Source organism: Mustela nivalis (assembly GCF_964662115.1).
Source record: "Mustela nivalis genome assembly, chromosome: 1".
Taxonomy (NCBI): Eukaryota; Metazoa; Chordata; class Mammalia; order Carnivora; family Mustelidae; genus Mustela; species Mustela nivalis.
The window spans coordinates 201,686,042-201,705,378 of NC_139020.1; the positions used below are offsets into that span (position 1 = coordinate 201,686,042).

At 57.8% G+C, this 19,337-nt stretch overlaps 1 protein-coding gene across 1 annotated transcript; it reads left to right on the forward strand.

Annotated features, from left to right (window-relative positions):
* The first annotated feature begins 1,816 nt into the window (after positions 1-1,816).
* On the forward strand, positions 1,817-19,308 carry CERS1 (ceramide synthase 1). Its single transcript, XM_082706986.1, has 7 exons — positions 1,817-2,087; positions 4,482-4,641; positions 8,224-8,404; positions 10,447-10,608; positions 11,026-11,173; positions 11,392-11,501; positions 19,110-19,308. The coding sequence occupies exons 1-7, from the start codon at positions 1,839-1,841 to the stop codon at positions 19,150-19,152; spliced, it is 1,053 nt and encodes a 350-aa protein (XP_082563112.1). The 5' UTR covers positions 1,817-1,838; the 3' UTR covers positions 19,153-19,308.
* Positions 19,309-19,337: the final 29 nt, after the last annotated feature.

The following is a 19,337-nucleotide window of genomic DNA, read 5'->3' on the forward strand; positions in this document are numbered from 1 at the left end:
ATCTCTGGCCTCTGGCTGAGCCTTAATGCTTGACCACGTCAGGCAGGCATCATACCGCAATATGCTGGGCTTCTCACTTCCTGGTCTGATGGGCCAGATGGACCCCAGCCCACACAGAGTGCACGTTCAAGGAGGAGGGGGAGGTACCATGCGCAGATGGTGAAAATGGTCAAGAAGACTGATGGGAGGGGCGCCTGGGTGGCTCAGTGGGTTAGGCCGCTGCCTTTGGCTCAGGTCATGATCTCAGGGTCCTGGGATCGAGTCCCGCATCAGGCTCTCTGCTCGGCAGGGAGCCTGCTTCCCCTCTCTCTCTGCCTGTTTCTCTGCCTACTTGTAATCTCTCTCTCTCTCTCTGTCAAATAAATAAATAAAATCTTAAAAAAAAAAAGAAGACTGATGGGAAAGTCGGGTGCACTGAGCAGCTGACATTCGTACGTAAAGTGTGAAGGAAGTGAGGGAGGGTCCCTGCTCGTACCTGGGGGACCTGCATTCCAGGCAGAGGGAACAGCCAGTGCAAAGGCCCTGAGGCAGGACTGTGCCAGAGAACAGTGAGGTGGCCAGTGTGGCATGTGGGGAGCAAGGTGGAGAGAAGAGCATCACAGTAGGTCATGAGTTAGTGAGGAGTTGGCCTTTCACTCTGCACAATGGGAGCCGTGGGTGCTGTGAACAGCGGAAGGGTCGCAAGCAGTCTCCCTCCAGCCTCTGCACAGGCTGAGGAGGAAGCCAGGATACCAGGCAAGAGGCACTAGGGGAGCCCAGGGCCACAGGAGGCTGTGTAGGTGCAGAGAAGTGGAGGAATTCGTGAACTTTTGAAGTAGGGCCAACACTGTGTTGCCGGACTGGATGAAGGTTGAGGGGGAAGAGGAGAGATGATGCCTCCTCCATCCTCTTGGCTGTTTTCCTCCATGTACCTGAAAGTTAGGTCAAGACTCCTGCGGGGCCCATACCGATTTTTACTCTGCATCTTAAAGGCTTTAGGATGAGGACCTTGTTGGGAGGGGAGGAGGAACACAGGAATGTGGGAGTCCTGGGGGGCTGTCTGTGAGGGAAGGTGATATTCCCAACAGGTGACTGGTGTCCTCGGTCATGGCAGTTGAGGGCTTCAGGCACAGGGCCTGGTTGCTGTTTAGTAGAGTATCACCAGGGGTGGTCCCAATGGAGCCAGGGGTCTTGATCCAGCCTCTAAGTCCCATCGGGTGGGTGTCCACTCCCTCTGCCTCTCCCGCAGGCCTGTGTTAACCTGCTGCCGGGGAGGGAGGCCTCCCAGGTCCTCAGGGTCACGGAGAGCAGCAGGTGGTCCTGAGGGCAGGGAGAGGTGGAGGGCCAGAGGGCCAGAGACGGAGTTACCGCTGGAGGGCACTGCCTGTTGGTGCTCACCGTGTCCCAGAGCGGTGGCGTGGGGGAGCCCCGGGTGGGCAAGGGAGCGGGGACGGGGGCTGGTGACACGGTGTCCAGGCCAGGCGTGCACCTGGCAGACCCCCTCCCCCGCCGCTCCGCGCCTTGGTTTTCTCCTGGAAAATGGGCAGGAACGCGGGCCCGTCTCCAGGACACGTCGCGACAGCGCCGCGTCTTAATCGTCCGTGCTCGCCGCTACTGCCTCCAGGAGACCAAGCGCCCACGCGCCCTCAGGGTCTCAGAGGTCGCACCCAGGCCCTAAGTCCCCGCCGCCCGCGCCCCCACAGGGGCGGAGCTTGTGCCGGCTCCGCCCCTCCCCGTCCCCAGCTCAGGCCGGCGCGCCCCCGGCCCAGCCGCGGCGCGTGACGCGGGGCGCGCGGCTCCGGCGGCCACCGCAGGCGGGCGCAAGCGGCGGCGGCGGCGGCGGCCAGCGAGCCGGAGGCATGGCGGCGGCGGGGACAGCGGCGGGGCCGGCGGGGCCCGAGCCCATGCCGAGCTACGCGCAGCTGGTGCAGCGCAGCTGGGGCAGCGCGCTGGCGGCGGCGCGGGGCTGCGCGGACTGCGGCTGGGGGCTGGCGCGCCGCGGCCTGGCCGAGCACGCGCACCTGGCGCCGCCCGAGCTGCTGCTGCTGGCGCTCGGCGCGCTCGGCTGGACGGCGCTGCGCTCCGCGGCCACAGCGCGCCTCTTTCGGGTCAGTGCCGCCGGGGGCCGGGCAGCGGGGTCGCGGGCTGGGGGGCCGGGCTGTTATGTGGGGCGTGGGACGCGGACCCCGGGCCCTCGCGGACCCCTTTCTGCCTCTCCAGGCGGGGTCACTGGAACGCGGGGGGCCTCGGGCTGGAGCTTTCGGGCTGAGGGCGGTGGGGGTGGGGTGGATGCGGGGGTGTGGCCGAGCTGGAGGAGGGCCGGAACGTGGGGACCCCTGCACGGATGGGGCTTTCGAGATGTGGGGGAACCGGGGCCGACTTACGCCGGGCGGTGCGGGACAAGGGGGCCCCGGCCGGTGGGAGGGCCCGGGCCGCCGCGCGCTCTTTCAGGCAGGGCCGAACCGAGGGCGGAGGAGCGGAGGACGCGGGGCGGGGTGGTCTCGGGGCACAGAAGCCGCCGGCGCCTTGCGCCTTGGAGCCATGCGGGGCGCGTCCGGAACCGGAGCGGGGCACGAGGTCCACGCGGCCGCAGAGCGGACTTGTCCGCTGCTCCCGGGAAGAGGCAGGAGCTACCCGGTTGCTGTCTCGCGCATGTCTGGAGTCAGCGCCACCCTCCGACCTGGGGAAGCAGAGGCCTGGACTCCCCGGCCACGCCGGTGGTCGCAATCTTAGGAGGTGGTGCGGCCCGGGTCTTCAGAGCTGGACCCAGCTGCCTTTAAGGAGCTGCGTCCGAATTGCCCAGTTTCTAGCAAGTCTGGGGAGGCTACGGCCCCAACTGGAGTGACCCTGTGGGTGACATTGGCACCTGGCCTCCCTCCCATCCTTAGGGAGGCGTCGCTGCTATGGTAGCTGGTGGGAAGGCGTTTGGGCCCCTAGCTTGGCTGCGACTCCCTCCTGGACTGACTGGGGTCACCCCGCCCCAATCTGGCTGGAGGTGGCAGGGGCTGCGGGGACAGAGAGCCCGGCGCCAACAAAGGGGCCTTTCTCTGCTGGCTGGGAAGAGGCTAGCCCTTGTTAAGTCAAGGATAGGGTGTTGTCCGGCCGCCACTGTCCCCACCATCATCCCCATCACCCGCATGGGGAAGGGACCCCGGCCACCACCCTTCTTCAGGTAGGAGGAGGCAGGCACGAGGGCCCCTGCACAGGTCAGCCTTCGTTCCCACCTGGCGTTGTTGGTCCCCTTGCTTTCCCAGTTTCCAGCTGGTAAGTGGGAGGTCCAGGAGGTTGAGGGTCAGAGCCTCTAGGAGGGGGATGTGGTCGCTCTGGGACAACCAGAGTGGAGTGGGCTCTCCCCCTGAGGAGGAGGCTTCACAATGAGGGAGCCTGGTGGAGGGTGTGGGGGACAGCAACAGCGCGTGCACCCTCCCTTTTGGAGTCCCCACAGCTGTGGCCAGTCCCACCAGTCCGGGTGGGGCAGAGCAGTTCGAGGCTCGCCCTTCCCAAGAAAGGGGTGGAGGGGCTGCCCTTTCCTCCAAAGCTCATCTTCTTGGCAGCCGCCTGGTTGCCAGGGGTGACTGGAACTGGCTCTTCCTGTCTCCATGGCAACTGTTGGTGCTCCGGCCCCCTCGAGCCTCTCCTCCGGGGAAGGGGGCGGGGAAGGGGGCGGGCTTGACCCAGCAGCTCTGGAGCCCCGCCCCTAGGGAGCGGGAGGCGGGGCGGGGGGCTCCTGGACTCGGTGTGGGGGGGGGGGGAGTTGCGCCCCTCAGACTCCTCCATACCTCACTGCTGCATGACCTTTCTTCCTTCCAGGCCTCCCTGGTTGTCCTTAGGTGGCTCAGTTCATGTCCCCTGTCTCATTGTACATCCTTTCCCTGCCTGCCCTCTCTTTCTCTGCCCCATTCTCTCCTCCTTTGTCCCCCCACATTCTCATGCTCTCCCCCAACTACCCACCCCATCTTCCCCAACCTCTTTCGTTCTCTAGCCTACCCCCAGATTCTCCCTCCGAGGTACCCCTTCCCTCAGGTGTCTCTCCCATGGGAGTCCCTTGAGGTTCCATCCTCCCCACTTTCTCCCAGATGCCCCCATACTCACCTCCATGCTCTCTTCACAGCTTCATTCCTACAGGCCCCTCCATATCTTCTCTTTAATCTCCCCTCCTCCCTGGCGTAGCTCCAGCTCCCTCTGGGACCCCCAGGTCCCCCAGCTCCCCTGGGCTGGCCCCATTGGTCTTCCTTGCACCATACTCACGTGTCCCCCTTCTCCCCGCCACAGCCTTCCCTTACGTTTCCTCAGTCTCCCCCACTCCCCTCCCCATACTGTGTCGGACAGCTGGGCACTAAGTTTAGCCTTTGGCTGGCACATGTGGGCTCTGGTTACGCTCCCGGCCCTCCCCAACACTGCCCAGCCTGGAGAGCCCCTGAGCCTGGCTTTCTCCGCCCTGGAGGTGTGGTCCCTGGCCCTTGGCCCCCAGCACTGATGGCCACCCACCTTCTCACCCGTAGCCCCTGGCCAAGCAGTGTCGCCTCCAGCCTAGAGATGCCGCCAAGATGCCTGAGAGCGCCTGGAAGTTTCTCTTCTATCTGGGCGCCTGGAGCTACAGCGCCTACCTGCTCTTCGGCACCGACTACCCCTTCTTTCACGACCCACCCTCTGTCTTCTACGGTAGGGGCCCTGCCAAACAGAGCAGGGTGGGGGAAGGTTTTCTACATGGGGGAGCTGGACACTCATCATATGTCTCATGCTGGATGTCTGCCTTAAGACAATCCCCGCCTCTGCAAGATAGCTCAAAGACAAGGGTGCCTGAAAGGCTCCAGGGACAGGAAAGGGTGCTGTTTAGGACCTGGTACTGTTAGGGCTCAGGGAGGTGTCCTGAATGAGGTGACTCCTTGTATGGACCCAGGTGGGCATTCCAGGTGTCTGGAACCACGTGTGCAAAGGCCCTGGGGCCAGCACGAGCTTGGTGTGTGAGGATGAGAGGAGGATAGGAGGAGTTTGAATTTCATTCTAAATGGGATGGGTTTGTGGCTCATAAAAAGCTTCCTCTGGCTGCCATGTGGAGGCAGGAGAGTCTTGGATAAGGAAGAAAGTGGCCCAGTAGGGAGGTGAGGGACTACTGTGGCTTGGACCGGCTTGGTGAAGAGATAAAGATGACGAGAAATGGCCACATCCATCAATTGGATTAGGTGTGGGGGTGGTCAAGGCCTGAGCTTGGTGGGATAGGCAGGAAGGTGACTGCAGTGTCCTTTATCACCGTCAGGCAGGCCGTTCTAGAAAACCCGATCTGTGATGGGGGCGTCCAGATTTCTCTATTCCTATGTTGACCACGTGGATATGTTTCCTGCCATGGGACGTAAACAGTTTCTGAAGCCGCCTGGTGGCACCAAGCCCCACGCCCCCATCTGAGGGCTTGGCACACAACTTTGGTGTTTCAGTATCCCAGTGGCGAGCACCGCATTTGCTGGGCACCTGTCTGTCTCAGTGGGACTGCATCACCCACATGGCCACTCGCCCACATGTATTGCCCTTGTTATAAATCCCTGGAGGCAGGTTTTAGCTGTCATTCAATTTCCCTTTGTGTGAATGAACCATCGTGGGTCCTTGTCAGTTTCAGGCATGGCGTTGCCTCTGGCTTTTTCTTTTAAATTATGCAGTGATAACATGCTTGCAAGTGAGCTGCTGCTTTGCATGTGCACTTACTGTGTACCAGGCACCATGCAGACACAGCTTTGAGTGCTCCAAAGAAAGCCCCCCACCTTGATGGCTTGTGGTGACAGTGAAGTACGAAATCTGTTAACAGCTGATGAGAAAATTCCAGGCAAGGCCCGGGAATATTCTAGAGATGGGAATGGCCCCACCAAAAGTGACCTTTCCATGGGGAACCTGGAGGAGCCCGAAGCAGAGAGGATATGCAAAGGCCACTATGGGACAGGCCCACTCCTGGCAGATGCTCAGAGGCAGAGAGCAGCCCCCCAGGACGGGGTGTCTCCCGGAGGACTGTGAGGTAGGGGGGCAGATACTGACAGGCCCAGTTGAATAGGACGCTGAGGGCACAAGCGGGCACTGCCCAGGACGGGGCCCAGAATGGGAGAGAAGTGGTTGGTTTGAGAAATGTTTTGAAGGCAGGCTGGGGTTCCGTGGCCCATGAGTGCAGGGAGGCTCAGACAGAGTCTAGATGGGGGATCGCCTGGGGGCTGCACTCTCCCTACCCCGCCCCACATCCCGGGCTCGAGGCTGGAAGGGGGCGCTGGCCCAGTGGTAAAAGTCTTGCCACTGCGATGGGTGGAAAATTCGGTGTCCTGTTTCCACAGCAGGCTGGCTCTGTATGCTGAGGCGCCTCTGTGTCCCTTCCTTCTCGAGGGGGACAGAAGTGCACGGCAGGTGTGTGTGTGTGTAGGAGCCTCCCCCGGCCGCGGCCAGTCCCGCAGAGCTCAGAGGGAGGGCCCTCCCGGAAGTGTGCATTTTGTTGTCAAACTTGGAGGAGCCCCTGGACCTGATAAAGTGGTAGGAGGAGAGCTAGAGCTAATCCATTGGTCGGGGGGGTAGCATTTTTTAAAATTAGGTGAAATATACATGCCGTAAAGTCAACCATAATTTGCCAGTCGTCAGTTCTGCCTGCTTGTCTGAGGTCCTTGGAGTAGGCAGCTGCGTGGATCTGGGAGACAGGTCCGGGGTGCGCCCAGGTAGCTGGTGTTTCATGGGCGCAGAGGTTCGAGTGTGCACCTTGAGGAGTGTTCTGGAGATCGCCGTGCCACGGTGCAAGCACAGTGGTGCCGCCAAACGTAAACATGGCTGGGGGGCAGCGTATCATAGTTTTTAACTATTCGCCATGTTCAAGTGGACGGTTCAGGGACACGTAGCCCATTCCCTGTGTTGTGCCTCCATCCTCCCAGAAGGAGACCCTGTCTCCCTCCCCCTGGCCACCACGGATCTGCTTTCTGTCTCTGGATTTGCCAGTTCTGGACATTTCCTAGACATGGGATCAGGCAGCATGTGACCTTTTGTGTCTGGCTTCTCTCACTCAGCATCTGGTTTCTGAGGCTCATAGTGGGAGTCAGTGCCTCGCCACTTTGCACGGCCGGGCAGCCTTCCATTGTGTGGGGGCCCGCGTTCTGCTCACCCAACTCACGCATTGGCGGGCGCTTGGGTTGCTGCCACCATTTGGTGGCAGCCAGCAGTGCTGCTGTGCACGCATGTGTGCAAGGAGCCCTGGCTTCAGCTCCCTCGGGCACCTCGCTAGGAGTGGACTTGCCAGAGCTTGGGGCTTGTGTGTTCATGGCGGCCACAGGGAAGGTGGACAGTCGGGAACAGGCTCTGGAAGGCTGGCAGGGCAGGGGGAGCTGGGGCCGAGCTGAGCAGGAGACAGTGGTGTCGGGAACAGGGGCAGGATGGCGAGGGCAGGGGAAGCAAGCAGAGGCCTGGACCCACACGGGGTCAAGGCTTGAGGTCAAGGCACAGATGAAGAACTGTTGCTGAGATGAGGCACTGGTGGGCGGGGGGCGTGGTTTAGGGCATGGCCAGCCTCCAGGGGGCTCCCAGTCTCTGAGGCTGGAGGTGGGAGGTCCCAGAGGGAGCCCAGGGTGGCTGTTTTGGGGGAGTGGCCAGGGAAGTCTGGGTGGGTGTAGCCAGAGTCCTCTTGGTAATGGTCCTGAGACAGGAAATGGGGAGAGCTGGAAGTCAGGGTCACCAGAAGGGGTGAAGCCTGAGTAGGTGGGCACAGGTGCCAGGAGAAGCCAGGGGCAGGAGCAGTGGCGGTGGGGGCGGGGGAGCAGCCACACCCCACGAGGTGGGCCAGCCCATCCCAAACGGCACTGGCCGGGGAAACCAAGCCAGAGTTGGAAATCCTGCAAAGGACAGATTTCAGGGGTAGGAGCACCTTTTCCTATAAATCTAGAACCATTCCCCCCAAAAGAACACTCATTTGTTAAAAAATCATGGGTAGAGGGATGCCTGGATTAAAGCCTCTGTCTTTGGCTCAGGTCATGATCTCAGGGTCCTGGGATCGAGGCCCACATCATGCTCTCTGCTCAGCGGGGAGCCTGCTCTCTCCTCTCTCTCTGCCTGCCTCTCTGCCTACTTGTGATCTCTGTCTGTCAAATAAATAAATAAAATCTTTAAAAAAAAAAAAATCAGGGGTAGAGACTGGGAGCAGAAAAGCAGTAGCCAGGGCGCCTGCGGAAGGGGGTGGCACACCCCAGCCGGAGGGGGTCCTGGAGGCCCCTAACCACATGCGCCTGCTCTCCCCAGACTGGACGCCAGGCATGGCGGTGCCCCGGGACATCGCAGCTGCCTACCTGCTGCAAGGAAGCTTTTACGGCCACTCCATCTATGCCACACTGTACATGGACGCCTGGCGCAAGGACTCGGTGGTCATGCTTATCCACCACGTGGTCACCCTGGTCCTCATCGTCTCCTCCTATGCTTTCCGGTGAGTCCGGCAGCGGGCAGGAGGGCAAAGGGCCCAGCATGAGCAGAGAGGGGAGGCTGGTGGGGGCCAGTGGGTATCCACAGGGCTAGGTTCTGGAAAGAGACTGCTAGAGGGACGGTGCGGAGGGTGGGGTATCAGGTGCAGAGAAACCCCCAGCCCGTTCGTACACTGCCCATCTCCCTCCGGCCCCTCCAACCTGTGGCAGCCTCGGGTGGGACACTTAGAAGTGTTTCCTGGGGGGCGCCTGGGGGGCTCAGTGGGTTAAAGCCTCTGCTTTTGGCTCAGGTCATGATCCCAGGGTTCTGGGATCGAGCCCCGAATCAGGCTCTCTGCTCTGCAGGGAGCCTGCTTCCTCCTCTCTCTCTACCTGTCTCTCTGCCTACTTGTGATTTCTGTCTGTCAAATGAATAAATAAAATCTTAAAAACAAAACAAAAACAAAAACGAAGTGTTTCCTGGGCCGCCCGCTGTGCCTGGCTGCCGCGGGGGGTGTCGCTAGGAGCGCAGCAGACCCACCTTGGCATTCTGGAGCCCGCTGCAGCCACCACATGTGGTCCCTGAGGGCCTCCGGCACAGCCCATCTGCACCTCAACCTGTCCTACATGTAAGATCTCCCCTTTGTTTCAAAGGCAGTGGAGAGTGAATCTCTCTTGCCAATCCTTTCGTTGTATCAGTTGCACGTGAAGATGACAATGTTCCGGACTTATTGAGTTAGTTAGAATGTAGCATTAGGATTAATTGTACCTCTTCTTTACGTCTTGTTTTAAATGAGGCTAATAGGGGCCTGGATGGCTCGGTGGCTTAAAGCCTCTGCTTTCGGCTTGGGTAGTGGTCTCAGGGTCCTGGAGTCGAGCCCCACATCAGGCTCTCCACTCGGCGGGGAGCGTGCTTCCCCCTCTATTTCTGCCTGCCTCTCTGTTTACTTGTGGTCTCTGTCAAATAAATAAATAAAATCTTTAAAAAAAAATGTGGCGGATAGGGAATCTGAAATAACATTCACGGCTCATGTGCTGTCCCTCTTGGACGGGCTGCCCCATGAGTCTGGTGTGGCAGCTGCTGGCCACCCATGCCCATGTCAGCTGGAATTAAACTGAAATAAAGTTGCATACTTCATTCTGTAGCCACACTAGCTACATGGCAGCTGCTCAGTGGACCCATGTGGCTGCTGGCTCTCATACAGGATAATGCAGGTTTAGAACATTCCTATCATTCTAGAAAGTTCTATGAGATAGCATTGCTCTAGAGTAGAATCAGGTGATAAAGCCCAAACAAACAAACAGACAAGAAGAGAACTAACAGTTTGAAGGTGATAACTATGGGGGAAAATCGGAAGATGAGGACCTGGGGGTGGTGAGGTGTGGGTGGTTGGGTGACAGGTGAGCAAAGTCTGAAAGGTGAAGAAAGACTCCATGAACACTGGGAGGTGCGTGTTAGGTGTTGGGAACAGCATGTGCAAAGGGTCTGTGGCACATGAGCTGTCGGAAGGGTGGAGTGAGAGAGATGCCCAGCCATGTCCAGGCTGAATTCAGGTCCAGTGGCCCAAGCAGCTGTCAGGTGGAATGCTGAGGTGGGACTGGGGGGACGGCCTTCAGGCTTCTTTAGAGCCTGCTGGGGACTCAGTCTTCCCTAGACAGGTCTCCAGATTGCAGCAATGTTCAGGTTAAATGAACAGACCTAGGAGGGTCAGTGTGGCAATGATGTTGGAGGTGAGGGACAAACTTGCAGAGGATCTGGATGCAAAATGGCCCTGGCCACCAGGGGTCAGGGGTCACAGAGGCGAGATGGGGCAGACAAGGAGCCTCCAGGGAGGCTCCTGGGTCACCTGGGGACAGTGAAGCAGGGAGGATGAGGGTGCGGGTGGGGCCATCAAGGGGCAGGCACAGCTTGGGTGCTGCCCCTGATCTGGCCCTGTGGGGAAATGGGCAGGTCACGTGGTCACAGCTTTGAATGGCCCTCCAGGAGGCTTGGGGTGCAGACTTGGTGCAGGGTAACGGTCCCCGTGTGACCTACCCTCTCTCCTCTCCTATCCCACCTCCTCCCCAGGTACCACAACGTGGGCATCCTCGTGCTCTTCCTGCATGACATTAGTGACGTGCAGCTGGAATTCACCAAGCTTAATGTCTACTTCAAGTCCCGGGGAGGCTCCCACCACCGGCTCCACGCCCTGGCAGCTGACCTGGGTTGCCTCAGCTTCAGCCTCAGCTGGTGAGGGGGCGGGTGAGAAGGAGTGGGACCAAGCAGGAAGTGGGTGAGGCCTGGTGAAGTGGGCAGGGTAGGAGATGGGGCTGGTGAGAAGGGGCGGAGCATTCAGGGAGGGAGGAAGGGCTTGAGGAAATGGGTGGGGCCAGGCAGGAAGGGGGTGGGGCCTGATGAAGTGGGCAGGGCCTGGCAGACAGGCTAGCAAGAGGTGGGGCAGAAGGCAGGCAGAAAGCAGGATTAGGCAGGAAAGGATAGAGCTGGGATGGAGACAGATGGGCAGGGGTGGGCAAGGAGGGGACAGAGGGACTGGGATGGGTGAGGCTATGCAGGGGCAGATGGATGAGTCCAGATGGAATAGCATAGGGCCTGGGTGGGGCAAGCCACCCCCCCAACAGCTTCCCCAAGCCCCCCTCCCCTCTGCAGGTTCTGGTTCCGCCTCTACTGGTTCCCGCTCAAGGTTCTGTACGCCACGTGCCACAGCAGCCTGCGCTCGGTGCCTGACATCCCCTTTTACTTCTTCTTCAACGCACTCCTTCTGTTGCTCACTCTCATGAACCTCTACTGGTTCCTGGTGAGTTGGCAGCCCACAGCTCCTTGCCCACCCAGCAGGCAGTCCCCAGGCAGTGATCTAGGCGCAGGCCCTTCTCAGTCACGCCCAGGAGGGGCATATTTGGTCCCCAGGACAGCACATGCAAAGGGCCAGTGGCAGAAGCACAAGGCCGGCCATTGGGAGGGTAGCAGAGGGAGGGAAGTGCCTTTTTCTCACCTGTGCTCCCTCCCCCCACCCAGTACATCGTGGCCTTTGCTGCCAAGGTGCTGACGGGCCAGGTACGTGAACTGAAGGACGTGCGGGAATACGACGCGGCAGAGGCCCAGAGCCCCAAGCCCAGCAAAGCTGAGTGAGTGTGGAGGGGCTGCCGCCCCGGTTCATTCCTTTAGCCACGTCTGTCCGGCCGGGTGTGCTCTGGGGGCCTGCCCTGGAGACGAGGCAGTGAATGATGCCACCATGGACGCTGCCCCCGGAGCCTACGTCCCACAGAGACTGCAATAAAGGCATGGAAGCTTAGCGACAGTTAGACGCCATCAGGCCAGACAGGAAGTGGGTAGAGTAGCCTGGGGCTGGGGCAGGTTGGCAGGAGCAGAGAATTGGGGTGTTGGTGGTAGGAGCATGAGGGCCAGACTGGGTCTCTGGCCCAGTGGGTGAGCAGCCGTGATCCAGGCCACAGGGGAGCCTCTAAGCAGGTGGCAGTGGAGGTGGGGAGGAAGGGGGGCTGTTGTGGCCCGGAGACCCCATGCTCGGTCCATGCTGACGCTCCCTGGCCTTGAGGTCCGGCGGGGCAGCCCGCTGGTCAGTCAGGCAGGAGAGGGGGCTTGGGACTCAGACCCAGTCCGGCCCAGGCGGGAGTCCTAGGGAAGGAGGGGAAACAGGCCTCACTGAGCATCACAGAGGTAGGACCCCCAGGACTCGCCAGCCCTGGGGTGTAAGCCAGATAGTGTCCAATGCTCTCAGCCTAGAGGAGGCGCCAGGAGTGACTGGAGACAGGTTTGGGTGACCAGCAGAGTCTAGGGAGTATGACACCCAGAGGGAAAACGGGGAGCGAGCCGCAGCAAGGTAGGGGGGCTGCTTACCGCTCACAACGTACTGAGTCAGTCGACCCTGTGATTTGACTTCTGGGGGTGCTCATCAGTGACCATCTGGGAGAGGGGATTTCAAGGAAGCAGGTGGGTCAGAATGGGCCAGGAGGAGGATGAGAGAAGCAGAGATCTTAAAAATCTTACTGGGTTACATAAGAAGGGGAGGAGAGAACTGGGGGTTCCAGAGTGGAGAGCTCTGTGGCCAATTCACATATATGAAAGCACTTTGCACCCCCCAAGCGTGGCACTACAGGTGGGGGGTGCTAAGGCCAAGAAGCCAGCGCCCAAGCCAGAGAGGGACCAGACAGGCGAGCAGGGATCACAGACACGAGAGGGCTGGGCAACAGGTGAGGTCTCCCCAGGGGGCTGATGTGCAGGGCCCTGTCAGCCCAGGTGACTGATCACCATGAGGCCATCTCTGTCATCGGGGCATGTGGGCACAGGGGCGGTAGCCAGGATGGGCGTGGTCAGATCCCAACTCTGCTGTAGAACCCACCAGACTTGTTTCAGGTGAAAGAGAAATAAAAGAAACAAGGACAATCCACGGCTTCCTGCTCGAGCTGCCATTTCCCGAGATGGAAGTTGGGGCTGAGCTGGGGGAGGGCTGTGTGCACCGGGCTGAGAGGGGGGAAGGGGGAGGGCTGTGTGCACATGCCAGGAGTGGGGAGGGGCAATCAGGCATCTAGTCTGGGGGCTGTTCGATTGTCCGATGTCCAGTGAGCGTGAGTTGAGAATTCCGGTGAGGTGTCACCAAGGGGTCTGACCAGCCCTCAGAAGTTTCCAGAAAGAGCAACGGCTAAAGCAGTGGGTGGGAGAAGGGGGCACCTGCTTGTCCCAAACTGAACACTGGAAAGATATCTCTGTTGGAGACCCGTGAACTCCCGGTGGAGATGTCCAGACCAACCAGTCCCGCCGGGTGCGGCTCCCTAATCTCTCTGCCCTGAGAAGGCACGTCCAGAACGTGGGGTGGGGGCTGGCGCAGGGGGACTGGCACCTAGCCAGCATGTCCAGTAGGGTGACAGCGTGAACTCTGCCCAGAAAGGACAGGGCAGACCAAGGAATGCACTGCCGTGGTCCCCCCAAACCCAGCAGTCACCTGCAGAACTCAGTTCCCTGAGGCTGGCCAGGGTTTGCACAGTCAGGTGTAACATGTAACGTGGGGTAAGAAGCAAGGAGAGTGTGGAGCGTGTTGCCAGAGTGGTCAGGACCGCCCCCCCAGACCTTCAGGTCATGGATAGCAAGGCCACTGAGGCACCGTCCCCAGTCGGAGGAGACGAGGACACAGTGACTAAATGCGGCATGGGCTGGCGGGCCAAAACAAAAGGATGTCTGCAGAAAAACTCGTGAAATCAAATAAGGTCTACATTTCGTTCATAGCTGGCCTCGGTGCCCTAGTTGTGACGGATACACAGTGGAGGTGTGAGACGGTGACATTCAGGGAAACCAGGCGAGGGCTACCCCATGGCTACCCGGCCTGCCTTCATGACATCTCTGCCCACTGACGATTACCCTAGAATAAACGTTTTATTAAAAAAACAAACAAAAGCACGAAAGACCGTCAGAGATGACATCAGGTGTCATAGAGCATTGCCGGTTCTGTCCTAACAAAGTACCAGGAGTTGGAGGGGGCCTTAGAACACCAGAAATGTGTCTCTCACAGTTCTGGAGACCGGAAGTCTAACATTGTCAGCGGGGCCGTGCGCGCTCTGACGTCTCCAGCAGAGAGCACGTCCTCGTCTCTTCCAGCGTCCAGGGGCCCCACGTGTCCCTTAGCTTCTGGCCGTGACGCTCCAGTGCCCATTCTGTCTTTACATGACCTTCTCTCAGAGCTCTTCTCTCTTACAAGGACCCTTGTCTTCTGATTTTGGGCCCGCCCTAAGTCCAGTCTGATCCCAGCCCATATTCCTACACTTAATCACATCTGCAGAGAGCCTTTTTTCCTCATCAAGTCACCTGCCCAGGTTCCAGAGATGAGGATGTGGATAGACCATTTTGGGGACCGCCCTTCAACCCACTGCGGATGTTAAGGCTCATACAATTAGATGCTGCTAGAGAGAGAATCAGGAAGTTGAAAGCTGCAAAGTGATCCAGATTGCAGTGGCCGTAGTGGAAGCGATGACGGCTGGAATTGTGAGAATAACCCGGCCTCACCGAGTTCTGATAGGAAGCGGAGACAACACGAGAAGATGCAGGGCTGAGAATTTTCCAATGTAAAAGACACAAATCAGAAAGAGGATGAATAAAAAGGCATCTGTGCCCCAAACATGTCGCAGCAAGAAGTGCAAAACAGCCACAGGAAAGGGGCTACGTGACAATGACACAGCAGCGAGGGACACTGGTCAAGTGTGGAGGGAACTATCCTGTCCAATGTCAAAAAGAAGGAACCAGCAACTGGGAATCTCATACACAAATTTGAAAACATTTACCTGAGGGCTCCTGGCTGTCTCTGTAAGTGGAACACAGGCCTCTCGAGCTTAGGGTCCTATGTTCAAGCCCCATGTTGGGTGTAGGCAAAATCTTTAAAAATAAACAAACAAGGGCACCTGGGTGGCTCAGTGGGTTAAGCTGCTGCCTTCGGCTCAGGTCATGATCTCAGGGTCCTGGGATTGAGTCCCTCATCGGGCTCAAGCTTGGCAGGGAGCCTGCTTCCTCCTCTCTCTCTCTGCCTGCCTCTCTGCCTACTTGTAATCTTTCTCTGTCAAATAAATAAATAAAATCTTTAAAAAAATAAAAAAATAAACAAACAAAAACAATGAAGAGACAAGACACCCATAGGAACAAAAACTAGGAAAGTTTACCGCCCGCAGATCTCATTGGGTATGTTTCAGAACACAGGAAAGCTGTCCCAAGAGGGAGACCAGCAGGAGAAATGACACATGTCTGGATAAAAAAAATTTAAATGCCTGATTGGAGCTTTTAAAAAATGAGAACTGAAGTAGTAAATGCTGAAATGGGATTGGGGCCTTTGCCCTTTGCAAGTGGGCAGGGATTACCTTTAGGCTATATTAAGGACTTCCGGGAATGCTAGTAGGGTGTAGAGAGGAACTCAGGACAGGCACCCCCCCAAAAGAATAAATAAATAAATGCAAAAAGGGAAGGTTAGTAAACGTAGGATAAGAAATGCACAACAAAGAGGGTAGACTCTCGAACATTACACAACCAAACAAGGAGACATGGAATAATCGTGACAGTACAGGACTGGTTTTTTTCTTTTTTAAGATTTTATTTATTCACTTGACAGAGATCACACGTAGGCAGAGAGGCAGGCAGAGAGAGCGGAGGAAGCAGGCTCCCTGCCGAGCAGAGAGCCCGATGTGGGACTTGATCCCAGGACCTTGAGATCATGACCTGAGCCGAAGGCAGAGGCTTAACCCACTGAGCCACCCAGGCGCCCCAAATTGGTGTTTGTTTTTTTTTAAAGATTTTTTAATTTATTTGTTAGAGAGAGAGAGATACAGAGCGCAAGCACAGGCAGACAGAGTGGCAGGCTAGAGGCAGAGGGAGAAGCAGGCTCCCTGCCGAGCAAGGAGCCCGATGTGGGACTCGATCCCAGGACGCTGGGATCATGACCTGAGCCGAAGGCAGCCGCTTAACCAACTGAGCCACCCAGGCGTCCCCCAAATTGGGTTTTTATTTATTTTGTTTTAAAGAAATTTTTATTTATTTATTTATTTATTTATTTAGAGAGCATGCAAGGGGGAGGGGCAGAGGGAGAGAAACTCATGTAGACTCCCTGCTGTGGACCGCCCCCCCCCACACACACGGGGCTCAATCCCACAACCCTGAGATCATGACCTGAGCCAAAACCAAGAGTCAGATGCTCAACCCACTGAGCCACCAGGCACCCCACAAGATTTTTTTTTTTTTTAATTCACCTCTCCACTGGTTAAAAGACTTCAAGTTCAGGGTATGTGAACATTGCAAGTAAAAGGACAGGACAAGAAATTCAGATGCAATCCTTGATCTGGAACATTCCACGGGATACAGTCCTAAATCTCTGCGTGACAGGACCACGGGAGGTAGTCCTCACTCGTCATCGAGCAGCTCAGAAGCAGGGCGAACAGACGTTCCTTTCGAGCACAGGCTGTCTCAGACTTGACCACACCCAGCCACAGGAGACATCTCCCGGACCTAGAACCAGAATCCTGCAGGCTGCGTGGACCAAAATTCAACAAGGTTTGAGAACAATAAGGAGATGACAATGGAGAGCGCAGTGGAGTAACTCAGGACCTGGCCAGTGAGTAGCACTGCCCCCTTCCTTGGGGCGCCCAGCTCCATTCATTCCAGCTGCTTCTTTCTTCTCACTCCCTCTGCCTCCCAGAGCCCCTGCTCCTCTGGCTGACCACCCTCAGGGACCATCACCACCCCCCACGCCCCCCACCTCCGCCATCAGCCCCCTGGAGGGGGCCCTGTGCCCAGCTCCTGACCCAGGTACTGACCCAGCTCCTTGGTCTGAAGTCCACACTGTCGCCTCAGGGGCTGCTGGTCTCCACAGCCATCAAGGGCTGTCACCTGGCTCTGCCCTGCGGCCCCCACCACTTCCCCGTGGCCTCCTGCTCCTGCAGTCCCTTCATTTAATTCACCTGACTTCCAGGGTGCTCCTCTACTCACCATTCTCTATCTCCTGGTCTGCTTGACGTTCCCAGCATCTGTGGAACTATCTGGAATCAGCCCCTCCCCTTCCCTCCCCAAACCACCCGTCCGGAACACTGGCCCATTGCAGTGGAGAGAAATCATGCCAAACCACTGGCAGTAGCCAGTGCCATGACCAGTCCCCTCACTCCCTGTCCTCCTTAGCTCTGAGGAAATAGCCAGAGTCCTCCCGAGATGCTGCCTGCCTTCATCTCCGTCTGGTCTCCGCCCTTGTTCTGATTCTCTTGCCCCCACAATGGTGCGATGAAACCAAAAAGCGCAAATCTGACATCATAGAGAAGCCACACACACCCCCACCCCGCGCCAAATGCTAACACGAACACTGGTTTTGAGCAGGGAGAGGTGCTTGGAAGCTTGTACAGGAAAATAAACCAGCATCATCGGGAAAGTTCTGATAGAATGTCACATGGTGTGGTGCAGATCCTTGAATGTATTAAACCTACTATGAACGTATAGGAACGAAAACAGTGCGGAACAGAGCTGAGTCCATGAATAGAAATAGGCTCCAGTCCTAAATATCAGTGGGAGGGAAGAGCCGTCAGAATAACCATCTGGAGAAAAGCACAGACTCGTGTATCTCGAATCAGCCTGAGGCAGGAGCAGAAGCTGCGAAATGAAACCAGAGCTGTAAAGGGAGATTGTGGCATCTAGCGATGGAACTAGGAGACCAGCCCCCACCTCTGCTCCATCTGGAGAACCAGCAAGCAGAAACAGACAACACAGGACAGACCTGAGCGCTTATCTCTAGGGGCTTATCTCGAACCTCACAGATCAACGGCTCCTGCCAGGGGCAGCAGCAAGAGAAAGGGCAGCAAGGCCCCGGGAAAGTGGGCAGAGGACGGGATGCATGCTCCCAGGAAGGGACACCCAGTGGCTCCAGACCAAGGGAAGAATGAATTAAAGTGACTGGGGTCATCTAGTTTCTTATACGGAAGGGTCTCCGAGTTAGAGTGCTCTTCGAGATGAGGGGATGCAGGGGACAGTAACAACCTCGTGTGCTAGGATCGGTGTGAGATACCAGCGAGATGTGTGTGAAATGCTACACACAGCCAGGAAGCCCAGGTTGATTTCCAGGAGCGGTCCAGGCAAACTGTTGAGTTCTCTGTGCTTTCTGATGTCTAGATCGTGAGAATATAGTACCAGCTCAGAAAACTTAATACATATGTACGTCATAAGCCGGACCGTAGAACCCACTTCTGCAAAGACACAGACCAATGTGCAAAGGCATGAGGGGCTCCCCGAAGTGGGAACAGCAGTAGCCAGTGCCATGACCAGTAAGCCGCAGCAAGATGCTGTTTCAGCACCAGCAGATGCTGACAAAGGCACCAAGGAGCAGGGGCGGAAATCCTCGTTGAATCTGGTAAGGTGGTCCTGGGCAGACCCCGAGTTGGAACCCAGACCTGCCACTAATTCAGGTAGGGAAAATGGATTTGATGGAGAACAGTGGTGCACACAGCAGCAATCTCAGTGTCGACTTTTTGGAACATTGGGGTGAAGAAGACTTTTTTTTTTTTTTTTTAATTTGAGAGGGATGGGGGAGGGAGAAGCAGACTCCCTGCTGAGCAGGGAGCCCAACGTGGGACTCCATCCCAGGACCCTCAGATCATGACCTGCGCGGAAGGCAGACGTTAACTGACTGGGCTACCCAGGCGCCCCCAGAGGACATCTTTATAGTTTGAAATATGCAAGCTATATGTGATTTAGAAATTAGGGGCCTTTCTCTGGTGGACACTTACCATATTGAGTTTTTTTTTAAACGCTGCATAATCTGTTTTCAGAACGTGGAAGGAAAGTAGGGGCTGTGGCAGATGTAGACAGAGGCCAGTGGATGGAGAATCATAGGGGCTGTGAAGACTTGCTTTTGTCCTACTCTGGGTGGAGTGTCAGGGAGCTCTGGCCAATTTTGCCCACTCTCTGAAAGGGGAGGAGTATAAAGTGTAGGGTTTATCCAGACCCAAGTGGTGGGGTTAAATCGGGGCAAAAGCCATCCAGCGGCGGCGGTGGGTAGCTCAGGAGGGAGGAGAGAGGAGGGTTTAATTGGGAGGATCTGGGACGCCCTGGCCACTAGGCGGAAGGGGCCGTGTGGGCAGGGAGGAGGGACCCCGGTGGGCTGCAGCCTGGCCGGAAGAAGGGATGTGGAGGGCGATGCAGGCGAGACAGGGCAGTATGCGGGGACATGGGTCCCGGGGCTAACCTGGGCCCGGTTCTGGCCCCCCCAGGAAGCCGCTGAGGAACGGCCTGGTGAAAGACAAGCGCTTCTGAATTCCTTGATCACCGTCCCTCCCCTTAGGACCCAGCCCCGCCCGACGACGCTCCACAGGGACCGACCACGCCCCTCCCCGGGACTCTGGCTGGGTCCAGCTCCGCCCCACCTGGGCCCTGGCCACTCCGGGTCACCTCCCTCTGGACCCCTGCCCCTCATCCCCCGAGACCCCGCCCCCGGGGTC

What these genes read in the sequence shown, in the direction of transcription:
- CERS1 (XM_082706986.1), top strand. Translation starts at nt 1,839, where the DNA reads ATGGCGGCGGCGGGGACAGCGGCGGGGCCGGCGGGGCCCGAGCCCATG. An exon ending in CTCAGCTTCAGCCTCAGCTG is followed by an intron (nt 10,609 to 11,025) that starts GTGAGGGGGCGG and finishes TCCCCTCTGCAG; the next exon opens with GTTCTGGTTCCGCCTCTACT. An exon ending in CCCAAGCCCAGCAAAGCTGA is followed by an intron (nt 11,502 to 19,109) that starts GTGAGTGTGGAG and finishes TGGCCCCCCCAG; the next exon opens with GAAGCCGCTGAGGAACGGCC.